This window comes from Podarcis liolepis (assembly GCF_965112155.1).
Source record: "Podarcis liolepis genome assembly, chromosome: 2".
Lineage (NCBI taxonomy): Eukaryota > Metazoa > Chordata > Lepidosauria > Squamata > Lacertidae > Podarcis > Podarcis liolepis.
In genome coordinates, this window is record NC_139555.1 from 50518563 (window position 1) to 50538176 (window position 19614).

At 41.5% G+C, this 19614-nt stretch overlaps 1 protein-coding gene across 18 annotated transcripts in view; it reads left to right on the forward strand.

Moving 5' to 3' along the window:
- Positions 1-638: 638 nt before the first annotated feature.
- CSNK1A1 (casein kinase 1 alpha 1) overlaps positions 639-19614 on the forward strand; it is a gene marked incomplete at its 3' end in the record, with an annotated part of 42308 nt that continues 23332 nt past the window's right edge. For 6 of the 18 annotated variants that reach the window (XR_014520692.1, XR_014520693.1, XM_083482597.1 and 3 more), the window contains exons 1-5: positions 700-1389; positions 2273-2379; positions 14662-14788; positions 16464-16562; positions 18774-18857. Coding sequence is in view for 15 of the 18 variants with exons in the window: in XM_083482597.1 (XP_083338723.1) it covers positions 1267-1389; positions 2273-2379; positions 14662-14788; positions 16464-16562; positions 18774-18857 (540 nt within the window). Of the gene's footprint in view, positions 1390-2272; positions 2380-14661; positions 14789-16463; positions 16563-18773; positions 18858-19614 lie in introns of all 18 variants that reach the window. The other 12 variants (XR_014520691.1, XM_083482591.1, XM_083482590.1 and 9 more) reach the window with 8 other exon arrangements.

Consider the following 19614-nt stretch of genomic DNA (forward strand, 5'->3'; position numbering starts at 1 on the left):
TTTTCCTCCTGCTTTTCTAAAGGTTTTCTGGATTGTATTCCTGCATGCCCAACATGAGTTTGTTCAAACTGCGTGAGGCAGTGGAAGACAGGAGTGCCTGGCATGCTCTGGTCCATGGGGTCACGAAGAGTCGGACACGACTAAACAACAACGCCCATTCACTTGGGCATCTAACATACAGTAATTAGACGTGTGGACCCTATGGAAAGTGCGGTGTAGTGGTTAAGAGTGTAGGACCAAGACCTGGGAGACCAGGGTTTAAATCCCAACCCAGCCATGAAGCTCAGACTAACCTACCCCGCAGGGTTGTTGTAGGGATTAAATGAGGAGGCGGGAGAGACACGTACGCCATCCCGAATTCCATGCAGAATGAACGCGATAAAAAGCAAACGACCAAGCCCCGCACACCTGGCCCATTCCAGTTACAGTATAAGGGCTTTAACCGGTTGCTTCAGTCACTTCGAGAAGCCTCTCTTGGACTATACGCTATATTAAACTTTTCTTTCTTCCTTTTCTCCCCCTGCCCCTCCCAACCCCGTGTGTGGCGTGATGTAAACTGCGTAATTCAAAGAGTTGCCTACGGTACTTAACGGGCGGGTCTACTCTTAACGGGGGGGGGGAAAAACACACCCCGCGCCTTTCTGCGCATGCGCCAAACCAGCCGATCCCTTCCAAGCCGTTAAGATCACGCACACTTCCTGCTTGTCCTCCCTCCGGGAAACGCATGCGCAGAGAGACGCTTCTCCTCCCCTGTTTCCCAGAGTGCTCTGCGCGGTGAAGAAGCGTCGGTCGCGGGCTGGAGGCATTTTGTGTCCTGGATATCAGCAGCGAAAGAGAGAGAGAAAGAGAGCGAGAGCAAGAGAGAGACAGACAAGATGGCGGCGGCGGCCGAATGAAGCGCCAGGCGGCGGCGGCGGCAGCCGGATCCGCTCGAGCTTATCCCTCCCTTCCCAGCCCTCAGGGCTGCCTTTCCTGAGAGGGCAGAGAGAGCGCTGACAGCCGCGGAAGCGTGTGGAGGGGGACGTCCGCTTCCTACAAAGGGGCCTGGTTGCGAAGGGAGCCTCGGGGACCGGAGTCCTCCCTCCCTCCCCCCGTCCTCCATACACTTCCCCCCTCTTATTCTTCTTCCTCCCACCGACAGACCCCTCGAAATCCTGGCTTTTTCGTAGCGGGAGCTCCTTGAGGAGAAACTCGGCAGTCGGGCGCTCGACGTGTGAACAAGCCCCCCTCCTCCCCCCTCCCCGCTCGCGCTCTCCCTCGGTCGCCATGGCGAGCAGCAGCGGCTCCAAGGCCGAGTTCATCGTCGGGGGCAAATACAAGCTGGTGCGGAAGATCGGCTCGGGCTCCTTCGGGGACATATACTTGGCCATCAATATCACCAACGGGGAGGTAAGGGCCGGCGGGCGCCCGGGCCTCTTCTCCACCCCCTCTCCCCCCGTCGCGTCAGAGAAGAGGGGTCGCTTCTCGCTCCTTTCCCCCCCCCCCGCCTGGCAGAACATGAACTCGGGGGAAAAGCGCCAGGAAAAACTCCCCGGACTCTCTTGCCACAAAGCCTGGCCGCCCCCACTTCGCCCTTATGTCGAGGGCCGTTTCTGGCTTCGCCGCCGCTCCGCTTTAGTCGTTTATAGATATTAGCGTCGGACTTTTTCCTACTCATTTTTATTTTGGAACTTATTTCTTAGGTTCTTTTTGTGGGGTGGGGGGGGGGGGAAGGACACGATCGTGACAAATCATAATAAGCACCTTCACGGTGTAGGGTTTTGATTTGTATTTTTGTAATAGGGTTTCCGTCCTGTCTTGGCAGTGATGAGTCTGCAATGCTTGGTTCAGTTTTGAAAATTTTCTCTCCCCCGGCCCCGACTCTTTTAATAGTTAGCTTAGTAGTGTTTGTAGTACATAAAACGCCAGTCTGCCTGGTAATAGATGGATAAAGAGGCCGTTTGTATTGTTGAGGGGGGATCCTTATGTGATCTATAGAGAAACTGCACCTAAGCTCATTTCTTGCATTCACAATTAACCTCGTTCAAGAGGCAATGAAGGCACCTTCGTCATAGTGTTTTAACACTTTCTGGGAATAATGGATTAATGTTAGTATCCCTAGGAAGGATATTTACAGAAGTCGGCACTCTGTGTGGAATATGTTTGCGGAGCTTGTCACTTACCAGGATATTCCTGTGGAAGGCTTTCCCATGCCCTCAAATATGCTGTAGTGGAGAAATGCAGTCCTCTTGCTCCAATAGGATCTCTGACCCATATTCCCTCTTCACTGCAGGAAGTAGCTGTGAAGTTGGAGTCTCAGAAGGCCAGACATCCCCAGCTGCTATATGAAAGCAAACTATACAAGATTCTGCAAGGGGGAGTTGGCATCCCTCACATACGGTAAGAATTATAGCTCTTGGGAGATAAAGTAGTCATTATCTCTTTTCCCCAAAGGATGAGTGTATTTTGTTTTTCACTGCTAGAGGAAGTGATACATATATGTTGCCTGAAATAAGCCTTATTATGAGTGGTAGCAAGTTGCATCTAGAAAAAGATCTTGAAGGATCCTTCCCTACCAGCTGCTTGTTTCCCTTCCCCATCTCTGCACCAACAAAATTATCTAGTACTTGAGAATATGGCAGTAGTTGAGACAGGAGTACTGGTTACTCTGAGGATTGGAATAGAACAGTGGAAATGGCTGCTCCCTTTTGTGTTTTTGTTCCAACATGTCTTCCTCCTCTGCTCAGAAAATGGCGGATGTCAGTACTTAAACATTCCCATGAAGTGGAATATATTTAATTTCCCACCTCGCTCCCATTCCCTTCTACCATCAGTATTGTATCTTGAAAGATTGGGGCTTCTGAGGACTGGGGAGGGAAGGAAGAGTGCAGAAAGTGGAAGCCCCTTACAGTTGCTGACGACATATGCATCACTGAGCTCTTAATTACGCAGTGCTGCTTAAATCACCTTCCTTCCTTTTATTCTCCTTGAAAATGGAATTTCATTGTGAGATCTACTTGAGAGGTTCCCAGTCTTGTAATGGAGGGAACTAGTAGCTAGTGGGAGAGTAAATAAAGTAGCAGCTCAGTCTGCTTTTCTATTGTGAAACTCATAAAAAGCACTTAAAAAAAACTTTATACAAAGGAAAAGATTCTGAGTCAAGACTCTTAGCAGCTCTTTGCTAGTGCCCTAAAACATCAACAGTACTGTTAAATACCTTGTATATCTGAAAAAAATAATCTGATTGGGTTTTGCTTACGAATATTGTTAGTAATAAGTTTGGCAAGTGAAGAGACTACAGTAAATGGATTCAATTTAGGATGGTTATTCTACTTACCTTTTTTGAACTCTTACATTTCACTTCTGTATGTTGTACTGTGACTTCTGGCATTTGTACCTCATAATCAAAATGAACCATGTGTAAGCAGAAAATAAACTTAGTAAAGGCACTTCCAATTCTATTCTCTAAGTAGTTAAAAACTGGGTTGCAATTGTAAACCAGTAAGAAATGTTGATGTCTTAGTCATAAGAGGCTTCTGCTGCTGGAAGTTTGTGAACTACATAAACTACAATGCCATGTTGTAACCTACATAAGTCCTTTACTGAATGGATACAGAATTATTCAATGACATACTTGTATGAAGCAACTGCCCCCCGGATTTAATTACATTGTGCAACTGTAGGAATAAAGCTGCATTTATTATGTAATAGATTTGGCTGTTCTGCATTCTGTTGATGGAGTTTTCACTTTTGATAAGATTCTATTCAGGCCTGTGCTTAGATGCAGAGCATAATAATATTTAAATTTTTGCTGCTAAGGTTGAAAATTGGATGATCTTGCTTTGAAAGCCAGTATTTTGTTATGAAGAACTGTAGATGTCCATTTAAAAACCACTCGATTGTATGAAGTTACATGTTGGTTAGCGAGGCTATTTTTTAGTTTAATTGTTTAAATTTTACTTTTTGCTTTATTAAACCTGGCAGTTGTTTGTAAATAACAAAACATTAAGGGAAGTATATTTTTAGGAAATGCAGAATATACTTTAGCCACCCAATTCCATAAATGTATTAATGAAGTAATTGGTGACTTTTTTCAGTAAAGGAAATTGATTTGGTTGAGTGATGATAAATTATTATGAGGATATGGAATGTTTGCTGAGGCAACTGTTCTTTCATCTCAGAAGTAATCATTGAAGTTTTTGTTGTCTTCTTTGTTTGCATGTTGCTAACTACACATGCTGGTTGTGTTTTCACATTGTAAGCTATTAACTCTGGCTACCTGTGCACAAGCCAATTGTGCCTAATTTTCTCCATTGTGCTCCTGTTGGGTGGAAGCAAACTATGATCCCCTGCTTAGTGTTACATCTGAATCACGGATTATGATTCATTGGCACCAAGAAAATGCAATGATAGGTCAAGGAATGTTCTTGGTTTACTGTGATTTGTTGGATTACCATCAGTGTTAGAAACTCAGATATGGCTAGGTACCAAATGGCTCCTTAAACCAGGGTAAGAGTTTCCAAAACAGAATGCCTAGTTGCAGTTTTGGGGCTAGATGCCTCAAAAGTCATATTTTTCAATACAGCTATTTGGTTCCTGAAATTCATTATGATTGTGCAGATAAAATACAATATAATTCTGCTGGATGTGTTGCTAGTGTATGAAAACAGTCAAGATCCAAGGATCCCCAGGCTTGCACCCCCAGTTGGTGGAGATGTCAGGTGTTATCCTGGTGCCCTTCATTTGGCTGCAACTAGCCGATAACCAGGTGCAAAATGCTCCTGGCAAATTTCAAACATTGATTACCATGGCATGCACTTGTGATCATTGCATAATTCAGGGCTTGCTAATCTGTGAGACTCCAGATGTTGATGGACATCATCCCTGACCATTGGCTATCGTGGGTAATGGAAGTTGGAGCCTGACAACAAATGAAAGGGAACAGGTTATCCACCCCATGTGTAGCTAATGGCTGAAGATGGTTCAAACTATGGTTAAAGGAAGACTGTAATTTTGCATATTGCCTGAATTGACAAAAGCATGATTTCAGTCAGTTGGCAGACCAGCAGGCCAAATGGCCAGTGCTAATGGATGTGATGTCTAAATCAGTTACTGTTTCTCTGCCTCCAGAGGCTGCTGCACTGTGAATATGAAGTTAAAACTATAGCTGCATGATTCTGAGAGATTAGAAAATGAAATCAAACTGGATGGTGAAGGTTAATGGAGTTGGGTATGTTTAGTCTGGAAAAGAGACAATTAAAAGGCAATATGTATCTCTTCAAATATTTCCAAGGGCTGTCACATGATTGGATTGAGCCTGTTTCCTGTTGCTTCAGATAGTAGGACCCGAACCAAAGGGTTTGAATTACATGAAAGGTGATTTCAGCTAAACATTAGGAATAACTGCATGTGCAACTAGATGTTCAGATCATGGTTTGAGTTCTGCACCTGTGGTTAGCACAGCTTGACAGTGGAACAGGCTGCCCTGGAAAGTGGTGGGCTCCTTCCACAGGCTGTACTACATGGAATGCTATAGTGTTCATCAGCTAGGGTTGAACCAGATGGCCTTAGAGGTCCATTCCACTTCTTTAAAAAACATTGAAGTACATCACCTGGATGAATGAAGTTGTGATTTATTTATTGGCATTATGGCTCTGCTTTGTAATTTCTGATTTATTTTATTGATTATCTATGCAAAACACTTTTACTCTATTCTTTAGCCAAAAGTTCCCAGAATGACTTAGAAGATCAGTAATAAGACAGCTCTGTTCCTCACATGTAAAATACATGAAGCACAAGAAAGCATATGCACTCTTAGATTATTCTTGCATCAAATAGTTTGTGTTGGAGAAACTGAACAGGTTTTCCAGTATGTTTTTTGTTATATTATTTTTGCAAATGATTAACTGGTTTGGCGAATGATAGCTTGGATTAAAATTTAGTTGCACTTCGTTTCCAGTGAAATAACTGCGACTTAAGTCTTAACTAACATTTCATACAGTTTTCAGTAGGACCCTAATGCAATTAACTTAGACTGGTTACAACCCAATATAACACAATTTACAACCCAATATAACACAACACAATTTCACAAATACCAATACTTGATATCTGAAAGATGGCCTCCTGTCCAAAATTAACAGTCTTTATCAGTGACCGTATTGTATGTGCCACCACAAAGGGAGGCTAGGTTGATGGATACCCAGGACAGGGCCTGTTCTGTACCAGCACCCAATTGTGAAATTTGCCTTCCTTGGAGGTCAGGTTGGCACCATCTTTTCCTAACTTTAGGCAAACCCTAAATACTGTTTTGCTTTGTCTGGCTTTTGATGGATTTTAAACTCAACTTGTGGTGTTAAGTTTTATTTAGTTTCAACTGGTGTCTTTATACTGTTTTTACAAATTATAGCTACTTGTGGGCAGAAAAGGTATTCATAAATACTTAATTTTTTTAAAAAAGTCTTAAATCATAGTCTAGTAAAATCTTGTCAAACAAGAGACTTGTCTTTGCATCCCCCGTCATGTGTTTATGTAACATAAGAGAGTGCCTGTAGAGAACTAATATCAGAATGAAAATCATGTTAGTTTGATTATAGACACTAAACTTTGCTATTAGAAACTTTTGTCTCTCCTAAAGGCAAACTGAGCTGGTCAATATTGATAGGACTTCAGCAAAAGCAGGGCCCATGATAACTAAGAGGGGAGGTATCAGTATGATCAGAGAAACCACAGGGTTTGCAGATGTACAAACAATCCGTAAGGAATACGAGAGGGACAGTCTACACACATATCAACAGGGCAGTGACGGCTAAGCATGCTCACTGGCCACAGAGCATCTTTGGGAGGCAATTGGAGGGGAATATAGTGGAAGAGGGTATATCTGGCTGTAACCCTGAACAGGAACACTCCATACAGCAACACTCCTTTTGCAGGTCCCCCTTGTTCTGTCCTTAGGAGCATCAGGGCAGTTTCTTGGTACATACAGACTTGTTACAGGCCCTGGTCAAAAAGGCTGCACAACATGCTTTGTATATATGAAAGGATTTCTGAAATGACCTCACCCCATCCCTTTCTGAAACCTGCTCCTAGCACTGTTTGATAAGTTGCTTTGGAAACTCTAGGAACTGACTTCCGCATAACATAAGGATTTGCATTTTAGGGATTTTGTGTGTGTGTTTAAGCTGACCTTTGAATCTTGGGCCCTGTTCTATGGTTATCCTATTTGCTACCACTTCATCATAAGAAACAAAACTACAGTGGTACCTCTGGTTGCGGACACGATCTGTTCCGGGGTGCCGTTTTCACCCTGAAAAGTCTGTAACCAGAGTGGGGCTTCTGTGCATGTGTGAAGCGCGATAGAGTAAAACCTAGAAGTAAACACTTCCGGGTTTGCCGTGTTCTTAACCCCAAAAAAGCAACATGATGCATTTGCAAGAAGAGGTATGACTGTACAGAACTCTTTCAAACTGATCAGAGGGAAGGCATTAAACGGACAATTTTGAAAAGGTGGAGTCATGGCATCTAACTTTTGATTGGTTTGGGTTAAGATGCATTTTCATTACAAAAACTGTGTACCTTTGCTTATGGCTGTTGAATGAAGGCTATCAAATATTGTCTTTTCTCTTAAAATAGGTTTGTAAAAAAACCAAAACATTGGTGGGATTGGTTCTAAATCTCATATGTCCATATAATTTCGGGAAATTGTCACAAGGACAACTTGAATGAAATGTTTCAAATTCATTGACCGTGAACTAGTTCTTAAACATTTCTTAAGTGCCAGTGGCAATTTTTTAGGTGGCTTGAGGACTAGGTGCCATTGTTAGAAACTCAGATACAGTGGTGCCTCGCAAGACGAAATTAATCCGTTCCGCGAGTCTCTTCGTCTTGCGGTTTTTTCGTCTTGCGAAGCACGGCTATTAGCGGCTTAGCGTTTCGTCTTGCGAAGCAAGCCCATAGGGAAATTCGTCTTGCGGAACGACTCAAAAAGCGGAAAACTCTTTCGTCTTGTGCGTTTTTCGTCTTGCGAGGTACCACTGTATATAAGCTAGGTGCCAAGTGGCATCTTAAGTCTAGGTTATTGTCATCACAACTGAATGCCTTTTCGTCAGGGGGTTGGACTAGATTACCCTGGTGGCGCTGTGGTGTAAACCACTGAGTCTCTTGGGCTTGCCGATCATAAGGTCGGTGGTTCAAATCCTTGTGATGGGGTTAGCTCCTGCTTCTTTGTTTCAGCTCCTGCCAACCTAGCAGTTCAAAAGCATACCAGTGCGAGTAGATAAATAGGTACCACTGCAGTGGGAAGAGAAGCAGCGTTTCCATGCGCTCTGGCACTTGTCACGGTGTTCCGTGCTCCAGGAGTGGTTTAGTCATGCTGGCCACATGACCTGGAAAAGTTGTCCATGGACAAATGCCAGCTCCCTTGGCCTGAAAGCGGAGATGAGCGCCGGACCTCATAGTCAAATTCAACTGGACTTAACTGTCCAGGGGTCCTTTACTTTGCCTTTACTAGATGAACTTTGGGGTCCCTTCCAGGACTGCAATTCTATGATCTCAACTACATTGCTTGACTGTAGCTTGTTCTTACAACAATTCACTTGTCCCATTATGCAAGAAGGAGAAACGCGCAAACTGAAAATGGAAGTGGTATTAACCATGGACTAAGGCAGAGGTTTTTAAACTCTGGACACCAACCTGGCACCCAGAAATCTCCACATAGTCACATCACCACTACCAAAATGTACCTGGCTAATTTCAAACACTGCTAGGTGCCCCAGTTTTTCTGTTCCTGGTCGTACAAATGTGAAATACATAGGAATGCATAAATTTAGGGGTCAAAAGTGCATCATCTCCATTTGCAGAAGTGAATAATTCAATGCATAGAATAATTCAATGCATAATCATAGAATTCAATGCAGGAATATGCAGCTGTCCCATATGGGGATTGAGCCCACAACTGTGGTGTTATCAGCACTCTAAAAAACTGAGCTAGTGCCTTGTTTAGGGGAAGGGGATAGATTGTCCAAACAGCCCAGGTGATGGAGACAGAGCATTTCTGGTGTTAAAACCTGGAATATGAAAGCTAGGAGCTAAATGGCACCTTAAATGTAGATTATGGGCGCAACAACGGAATGTCTAGGTGCGCTATTTAATAACAAGAATACAAAGCTGAAAATGAATGAACTGCAGCTAAAATATCATGTTCACTTTTCACATGGTCTAGTCTTTCCCCTGCCCACCCCCCAATATTTTTAAGAGGGTCTCTTCTCCAGAGAGAGTAGCTGGAAGTGGGGAGGCAGAAAAAGTTCCTCCTTTCCTTCCACTATGCAGTTTTAATCTGAAATCTTAGGTGCAGTACTGCGCCCAGAGCTCAGAAACGGCTCATGCTAATGAAATTCCCTGTTGCAAAATGTGCCTAGAACAATCGGAGTTTTGAACACTGCATTTTTGCTATTCCAGATTCACCTTAGCAGAGAAGCATGCTTGCAAATTAATCATGTTTAACTTCCTCGAGTTACCCTTTTTAAAAAGAAGACGACTATTTTGTTAAATATATGATGAGCCAGTGTGGTGTAGTGGTTAAGAACAGTGGGCTTGTAATCTGGTGAACTGGGTTCGATTCCCCACTCCTCCACATGCAGCTGCTGGGTGACCTTGGGCTAGTCACACTTCTCTGAAGTCTCAGCCTCACTCACCTCACGGAAGGGAAAAGGAGATTGTTAGCCACTTTGAGACTCCTTAGGGTAGTGATAAAGCGGGATATCAAATCCAAACTCCTCTTCTTCTCTGTCATGAATTTCAGGAGTAGATACATAGGGTTACATAGGTAATATAGGTCTTGGTTCCAGGTGCTGATCAGACCTAAGCCTGCTTTCTTTGGCAAAGCATTAACCTAGCTTCTGAAGGTTTCACCAAGTGTTCACACTATGCCCTCTTGTCCCTGGACTTAGACTTGTATCCAAAGTAGTGCTAAGTCAGTCATTCTGTTAGTGGAAGGATTTCTGTTTTCACAGTGGAACTTTCCCCCTCTCATCCCCCCCCCCAAAAAAAATGTGTTCTGGAGTTTCCCCCAGGGTGTGTGTGCAGGAGGGGAAGTTCTGTTGTGTAAGGCTAAATCCTTTGTTAACAGAATGAGAGCAGCTGCTCAGTGTGTTGGAGGGAGAAAAGGTTGGAAATGCATTGCCTTTTACCACTCCTTCCTTCCAAGTTAAACTAAGGGCTAAAGAGCCGTGATCAAGATTGTTTCTCTGAATTTCAGTCAGTTCCCCATTTGATGGAATGTTTAGGGAAGTTTCATGTGAACTCGTCTGTAGATGCATTGAGACATTAGCCTGCTCTGGTTTATTACTGTGTTTTTTCCAACAGTGTCAATGACTGATATCTTATTGTGCATGCATTCTGACCCACAATTGCCTCTTGCTAGATGACTAGTTGCAAGGCAGAATTTAGCAAAATGAGGTATGGCTTTACTAGCTTGCATTGCTGAAATATTTGGTTTAATTGTGCAACTACCTTCAAAGGATAGTTGTCACACCTTAGAGTTTGGGTGCGTTTTGTGTTTGACTTCTGACTTAACCTGTCTAGACTTTGTGTTATGATAAAAGTATAAGAAAAAGGTGACATGCTTAATCAACCAGAAGTTGGTGGACAGCTTTATTTAGATGTTGATTTCAACCACTATCTAAATGAACAAGGAATCATAGGGTATTTCAACTGCAGCTATGTGCCCTTGTTATCTATCTTATGGGTTTCATAAGCAGATAAAGGGTAAAGGTAAAGAGACCCCTGACCATTAGGTCCAGTCGTGGCTGACTCTGGGGTTGCGGCGCTCATCTCTCTTTATTGGCCGAGGGAGCCGGTGTATAGCTTCCAGGTCATGTGGTCAGCATGACAGCCACTTCTGGTGAACCAGAGCAGCACATGGAAACGCTGATTACCTTCCTGCCGGAGCGGTACCTATTTATCTACTTGCACTTTGAGGTGCTTTCGAACTGCTAGGTTGGAAGGAGCAAGGATTGAGCAACAGGAGCTCACCCCGTCATGGGGATTCGAACTGCTGACCTTCTGATCAGCAAGTCCTAAGCTCTGTGGTTTAACCCACGGCGCCACCCGCGTCCCGCTTGAAGTAGTACTTGAACACAAGTAAACATCGCAATTTCTTCTGCCTTCAATGTTAGATATATATTAAGTCAGTACAGTTATACCTCGTGTTGCGTTAGGTTCATGTTTCGGCTTTTTGGCTTGCGAATGCGGCACACTTCTGGGTTTCGCCACGTGCACAGAAGCGTTCTGCGTGCTTTGCACATGTGCAGAAGTGCTATATTGCGCCGTGCTCTAGTTACGGACTTTTCGGGGTGCAAATGGCACCCCAGAATGGATTGAGGCCGTAACTACAGGTACCACTATCTGTATAATCACAATAGTTTCAAAAAATTCAGTGTTAATTTATGGTCTCAGTTGGGTACATTTTACTTTGACTAGTCCTTTCAGTGTTTTATTTAGGTAAACATGAAGTACAGTGGTGCCTCGCAAGACGAAAAGAATCCATTCTGTGATTCTCTTCGTCTAGCGGTTTTTTCATCTTGCGAAGCAAGCCCATTGACAGATTAGCGGATTAGCGCTATTAGCGGCTTTTAGTGGCTTATCGGCTGATTGGATCAGCTGATAAGCGGCTTAGCAGCTTAGAAAAAGGGGGGGAGGAAAAACCCCCACAGGAACTCGCAAGACATTGTCTTGCGAAGCAAGCCCATAGGAAATTCGTCTAGCGAAGCACCTCCAAAACGGAAAACTCTTTCGTCTAGCGAGTTTTCCGTCTTGCGAGGCATTCATCTAGCGGGGCACCACTGTACATGTAATTGATACCTTTTAAATATAAACCCATGGTGAAATCACTATTGTCAGTCACACTTTCTGCCTGTCTGAAAGTTGCTAGAGATGCATTTAAGATGTGAGTATTGTGTAAGTTAAAACTTATTCTACATATTATTCCCCTTATCCTATATACTCAAATATTGTGATAAGTACAGTGGCAAATCTACCCTCTTAATAACATATGCCACAAATGTAAATGTTTAAGATGTTTTAAACATTGCCTTGAATCCTGAGTTGATCTTCCATGCCCACTGACTTCATTTAGTCCTCACTGGGCTGCTCTGGGACAGCCCACCCCATTGTAGTTTTTTGTTTGTGGAAAGATTGACTCATGCCCAATCCTAGAACGGATTTATCAATTGATGTCTACAGACAGCTCTCAAATCCATCTCTTGACACTTAAGTAGTTTATTCTTGTTAAACTGGAAGTGACCTACCCAGAGAATGTGATGGTCTGTCTAACCTTTGTATACTTTAGTGCAGGGGTCAGCAACCTTTTTCAGCCGTGGGCCGGTCCACTGTCCCTCAGACCACGTGGTGGGCTGGACTATATTTTGAAAAAAATATATGAACGAATTCCTATGCCCGCAGAGATCAATTTAAATAAAAGCACACATTCTACTCATGTAAAAACACGCAGATTCCTGGACCACCCACAGGCCAGACTGAGAATATGATTGGGCCGCATCCGGCCCCCGGGCCTTAGGTTGCCTACCCCTGCTTTAGTGTCTCTACCTCTCACCTTTCTTTTCAGTCACTCCATTTCCCCCTCCCACCCAGTTGTCTGTTCTCCCCTTCCCCAATTCTGTCTCAACATATTGTGCCATAGTGGTCTTATGCAGTTGTGGGAGGAGGAGTTCCCCCTCTTAAGGTTTTTTCCTGAAGAGTTTCTGAGCATCTGTAAATTTTAGATCAATATCTATCTGTAGCATCTGAAGAAGTGTGCATGCACACGAAAGCTCATACCAAGAACAAATTTGGTCTCTAAGGTGCTACTGGACTATATATATATATATATATATATATATATATATATATTTCTGTAGTATACATAATATGTTAATACCTGATGCAATTTTGCATGATACTGAGTACGTACAGGAAGTTTTGAATCATTGCTAGAAGGAATTATAAGTAATACCTGTATGAATCCCAAAGGTAGTTTCCCCCTCTGCTTCTCTACATACATGAGCATCTAAGGAGCATCTAGGGTTGAGTGTCTGCATTCCCACAAGACAAAGAGCCTCTTGGTTCCTCAAGTGCCAGCTGCTTGTGAAGGCTAACTTAAAAGTCAGTTGACTGGCTGTATCTTGCCAGTTTTAAAACATACAGCCTTCACTTACGTATTTTACTTCAACTGACCTTAGTATATGTTGTCTTCTGCTGGTGCCAATAATTTTATTATGCCCATCTTGATTTGTTGCTCTTTCTGTCTGTAGAGAGCAAGTTGAGATAGTGATTTCAGAAATGTTGACCTTGTTTTTATTTTTTACCCATTCATAAAGTCTACATTGGTGTGCCTCCTTGGGTTCAGAGACTATTTTACTCTTTCATAGAATTCAGCATTGCATTTCAGATTGGTATTGTACTGTGGTCTTTGCTATGGTGTGTTCCCAGCTGTGTGCAATTTACGCTCTCCAAGTAGTTAGACTCCTCAGTTTTAAAAAAGAAATGATTGAAACTATTTTGTACACAGATTTTTAGACTATCAATTGTCTGTTCCCATTTCTAAGTGACTCTACAGTGTGACCTTTCTGCGTATACCAAATGTTGCTGTCATGGTAGTTTCTGAATTCTAGAGAGTGTTGGAGAAAGATAAAATGCCTGAATATTGTTACATATGCATCTAGGGCGCTTCCTGAAAGTGATTTCACTATGCATATGTTGTTGCTTTCTGCAGCAGTTGAAAGGATCAGTGTTTTGATTTGGTTAAACTAAAACCACTAGATGCAATCTAACTACATTTCCATGATAATTCTAGATTTTAGAGGATCCTTAAGGAGAGATGCTCGCAGTGGGTCCTCCTTACTCCTGTTGTTGATGCCCATTCACTTGCTTCTCTGGGCTTAGTCAGCACCGTTTTCCAGAGGGGTGTGTGGGAGAGGGAGGTCAAGGTGTGCAAAGCTATTGCTCCTTTTCATTGTCTCATTGCTGGGTTTAACCTTTAAAATCAGTTTAGGGGTCCCTTATCTAAAGGACTGCCTTCACCTAAATAATCATTCTTGTTTAAGATCAACTGTGGAAACCTCTGTGACTGCCCAGACATTAAGATGGTAGGCACAAGGGATAAAGCCTTCTTGATTGTGGCCCTGCAGTTAGCAGAGCTGCCTATGAATCGGAAAGGGAGCTTTCAGTATAGGCATTCAAACATACCTTGAGTATTTATTTCATCCAGTCTGGCTTTTTAACAATGTTTTTAATGCCACTTAGACCTTATATTCTTTTACATATCTTAGTTCACCTTGACTTTTTTTGCTGCCTTATGAGGTCTATGCTCCCAAAGCCAGCATATAAATCCTTATGGTCTAGCTTCTGCTGTGCTAGTGAGGAGGAACAGGGCCAGGAGGCTCCAGGGATTGGCAAATTACCCAGCAATGCTGACCCTTGACTGCATTATGTTGCATCGTATGTGCTTTGTAAACCATAACCAACTGTCAGATTTTAAAATGTTGTACGGAAAAATACATCTACAAAAGTGGGATTCATTAAATATTAAGAAAACAATATTCAGAAAATAAGTATTTTCTGAAACAAACTATGAACATTATGTTTGGTTACATTCAATCTATCCTAACCATTTCTGCTTCTTTATAGGTGGTATGGTCAGGAGAAAGATTATAATGTTCTAGTCATGGATCTTCTTGGACCCAGCCTTGAGGATCTCTTCAACTTTTGTTCTCGAAGGTTCACAATGAAAACAGTACTTATGTTAGCAGACCAGGTATGTAAATCTGCAAACATTACACAATGGATATTACAGTGCCTTAAAATGCTGTTCGTTTCATTCTTTCAAGTATGTCAGACTGTATGACTTGTTATTACATGTACTCGAATGAATATAGAAACAAAAATGATAAAAAGAAAAAGGAATAGTGATAGTAGCAGATTATTTAATGTATATAACACAATATTAGAATTCTAGAAACTGTTTAATGGAGCCATGCAAGCAACTATATTGACAGTTTTGCCTCATATCTTTACTTGCAGTCTTCATATTAATTGCATGACTGAAGTTATGCATGCATCTTTGGCTAGGAAGATCATCCAAAATAGTTCAGTAGTTCACATTTCTCAGGCCAAGAGCCTATTGTAGCTATATTTCTCAATTAGTTCATGGTAAACAGAAGCTGAATGAAATAGGAAATAGTAAAGCCAACATTCACAGAACGCTTCAATAAGATTCATTAGAATCGACAGATCTGCAGCATGGGCCTATAATGCAGAGATTTGCAAAGGCATAGATTCTTAAATTTAGAGTAAAATGGCTATTGGATAGCAATTTGTTTCTAGAATAGCTTGAACTGAGTCATCTGGAGGGCCAGTGAGCACTAGCCATTTAATATCAGAACTAACACAAGAAACACTCAAATACTCCAGAGTTGACATTTTAACAGTGCCATTTGTTCAATAACTGCTTGGAACAAGTAGTTTGCAACATACAGTGGGAGAAGTAGTTTGGATCCATAGTAGCTTCATCCCTGTTGAACAGAGCAAGTGAAGTATTCCACTGCTAAAGTTTAGTGTTCTTATGGATTACTCCTATTCAGGAAATATGGACATACTGGGTTTAGTAGACAGGTGCTCATTTGTATGGAGACATGCTTTACAAGTATTACTGTGATTCTGAATCTCTTATTTTAGTATACATTTAAATTGCATGATTAAATAAAATGTCTATTGTTTTTCTTCTAAGTCATCAGCATGAATGCCATCCATACATGACAAAGCCTTTTAAACCCTTTTAGACTGTTAGGAAGAAACTCAGTATCCAATCTCTGTAGAGCGGATGAGTCAGCAGGGGTTTTTGTTTGTTTGTTTGTTTGTTGTTTTACACTAACTAACATTCAAAAGCATTACTAAACTAGTAGTCTTACTGTCTGGTTTGATTTGTATGTTGTAGGTCAGGATAACTAACCATGCCTCTCGAAGCCCATAGGCCTGCTCTTGTTACCCAAGCAGTTTTTTTCTGGACCCTCCAACAATTATGGCAGCAGAAAAAGAAAAAGAAAACAAAGTGCTGGGATAGTTGGAAAAGTTTCAACCCCTCTGCACACCCCAGTACCTTGATGGCAGTGCATTTTACGCTTCCCAGTCATTTGATGAACAGGAAGAGGCAATAACACCCTCCCCCCCAACCCCCCCCCCACAAATTCATCTGATTTGCATGGATTAGCTGAGGACAAACCATGTGTGGTGTGTGTTTGTGTACACAAGAGGGTGAGAGTGGGTGTGGTGTGTGGTGTGGTCGCACCAACTCTTGGCCACCAACATGCAGCCTTTGGGTTCATAAAGATTAGCAACAATGCAGGTAATTGCCAAAACATGCTTAGATTCATGCCTAAGATATTGTTGCTTGAAAAGCTTTGTAATCTTGGTCATTTTTCTTTTGTTCACAGATGATCAGTAGAATTGAATATGTGCATACAAAGAATTTTATACACAGAGACATTAAACCAGATAACTTCCTAATGGGTATCGGGCGTCACTGTAATAAGGTTAGTCTAATACTTTTTTGCATGAAAGAATGGAGGATGCTGAAATGGCAGTTCATGGAAATGCTGTGCAGCTTGAATAAATTGCTTGTCCTTGCTAAACATGTCATTATTTGCTGACATCTGTCAATTATTTGGCAACAGATAGGAATTTCAATCATAGTGCTAAATGCAGAAGTGAGCTATGGCCCCAACCTTTGGCCATATTTTAATTATGGAATTTAAGGATATAAATCAATATGTTGTCTAATGGACTCATTGTATGCAAGTTCACTCTGTTCAGTGATACTGTTGATTATTCAGAACCCATGAGTTGCAATAGCACCGCTTACCATAAACTGCAATTTCTTTTTCTCAACTGCATTTAGGCCAGCATGGTGAAGCCTTTACTACCAGCTACCTAGATATTAAAATTGGCTGTAACCAATCTATAGAGAAACCATTGACTTCTAATAGTAACACAAGCCTGTTGACTTAACTGCTTCCTTTGCTTTCACAAGCCTGTGAAAGTTCAAAGTGCAGTTAGTGTAGATATAGAATAACAGTCACAGACATAAAGTACTGTAACTTTTTTTTTTACTAGAAGGGGATGATTTATTAATTTAGCTGGAGATGCATGTCTTTGTTGGATTTTTTTCTTGTCTAGACTGTGGGATTAAAATTCATTAAACTACATTGAGCTTGGACAGACAGGCAGCATTGGCAGTGCATTAAGCATGCTGTTGGATAGAAATTCTTAAGTGCAGGACAAATGTATGTGATTGATTATTTTATTGGGAGCAAGATACCCACCTGGTTCTTCATAGGCCTTCAGTGTTGACTCTTCAGATACGACTAGCTATAAAATGTTACCTTTGTTTGCCTGTATGGATGCCAACTTGGGACCATTACTTTAGAACCAAAAAACAAAACAACCACCATCACTGTTGAATTCTGTTTTAAAGGAGTTACAGTACACCAGTTAGGAACTTTGGGGAGGAGGGGTGAGAAAAAACAGCAGCACTCAAAAAAATTTAAGGTAAAATGCCTTCCTGTAATCCTATTTCTGTTAAATATCTCTAAATTTCACACTCTTAACATTCTGTTTCCCTAATGCAATCCAATTCTTTAACTTTCTGGCAAGAACTGGAAATATAGCAAGAACAATTAAACCAGTTAATGCAATTTTTCTGCTTTTGAGTCCCTTTCTCCACACTCTTGACAGTTGTAGTGGGCTGGCATTGTAGCTCCTTGTTTTTCTTTGAAGTGAAAGAATAGCCTGGGAAATGCTGTTGTGCTTTTATTAGGTGAGTTTGTTAGGATCGAAAGATGTAAACCGCATCCCGTTTCTCATTCCCAGGGAGGCACTTGGAGTCTGTACCAAATACTTAAATGGAAAGCAGATGCCCACTATTTAACATTTCAAATAATGCTGGACATAGGAGTCTAAATCCCTTGGTTTAATCTAAGCAGAATTTAACTAAAATTTTGCTTTAGGTCTGTGTAAATAGCAGCGATCTCTCTCTCTCTTTCTGTCTTTTGAAATTTGGTTTTAGATATAGTATGCAGTTTTCTTCTTGTAGCAAAAATGGAGGTAAACACTTTGTGTCTTTCATGAATTCTTTCAAAACACACCAGTTGCAGTAGGATAGCTTGTTATGGTAATCTTGTTCCAGTGGATTTTTTTCATTATAAATGAATTTAAAATGTAGTGATTAAAATTGGAATGCTGCATTTCTCAAATTTGTTCTTAATTACATATTTAGGCGTGATTTCACTTCTAGCATAAGATCATCTCTGAGCTGTGCTAGAATAAGCCCTGCATGCTTATGATAGTGAACTTAAGGTGACTAAATGCCTTCTACCTCTTCCTTACTGAAGATTTACTTCCTTACATGTCATTTGGGGGAAGGGCAGTTTGTGGAGTCAAAGGATACTTTTGTACATGATATCCAAATTTCCTTCTTATAAAAGCCAAATGTTGCCATTGCTATCCCTTATTCAAGGCAGTGTCATTTTGAAGTGGCTCATGCTCAAAATTTAACTTGCCACATCTTCTAAATTTTTCCTGATAACATTATCTCTTCTGGAAAACTATAGTGCTTGGTGGAAGAAGGATGGCATTTGGCTACCCTATTCTTTCTCTAACGCCTCGGTGTTGCCTGTCTGCGCCAGCCATTGTTGCAATGTAAGCAATACTGTTTGATGCACTGCCACCCTCTATTGTTTGTTCAGTGTTTAGAATCTCCAGTGGGGAAGAGGAAAAGAAGCATGACTGTTAGTACTTCTCAGGACCCATCTTTCTCAGGATTAAACCAGGTCTGAAACTGTCTCCTATTCCAACCTCAATCCCAAACTCATATGCTTTTTTGTTTTGTTTCGGAAAACATGTAGACTTGCAAAAAGCACCTTTTGTTGGCATATTATTCAGACATACTTGGCAAACATGTAACATTACTAAGACGTTTTCCTTGTGGCGCCTGTTTAAACTATAAGGTTCTTATGCTGTCTGTTAAAATGTGAACAAAGTTAAGTATCACTTAACTACTCTAATGTTCTTGTTCTTGAGAAATAGCCCTGTGTTCAAAAATGCAGCAGCAAGGAGGATGTGCTGTGAGGGAATCGCATATGCCCGCTTAAATGTACATGGTCTGTATCTGGATGTAGGAGGCCTCTTATCCCGTTCATTGACAGCATGATGTTTGTTTGAAAAAAATGAATTTTGGGTCTGGAAACATTCAAGACAAACTACTTCTTCCTTGTGTATTAGTAGCTCTGATGGTTTATTCAAATGTAGAATAAGTAACAAGGGTCATCTTGTTGCCAGTGGTACATTTAAACAGAATTATTTGATCATAGATCACTGGTAGTTTTGTATTTTTTAAAGCTTTGCTATATCCCAGAAAATGGGCACAAGGTGTCTTAAGCAGCTTTTTCATTTGCTTTTTAAGGCTGAACCTTATTCCACTTCTTTAGAGACCTAAGTTTTGGAAATGCAGTAAGTAAAATGGATTATCTTTTGATGATGCCTCTTCTTGGGCTAGCATTAACATCTACTTCAAATGGATGTTATTTA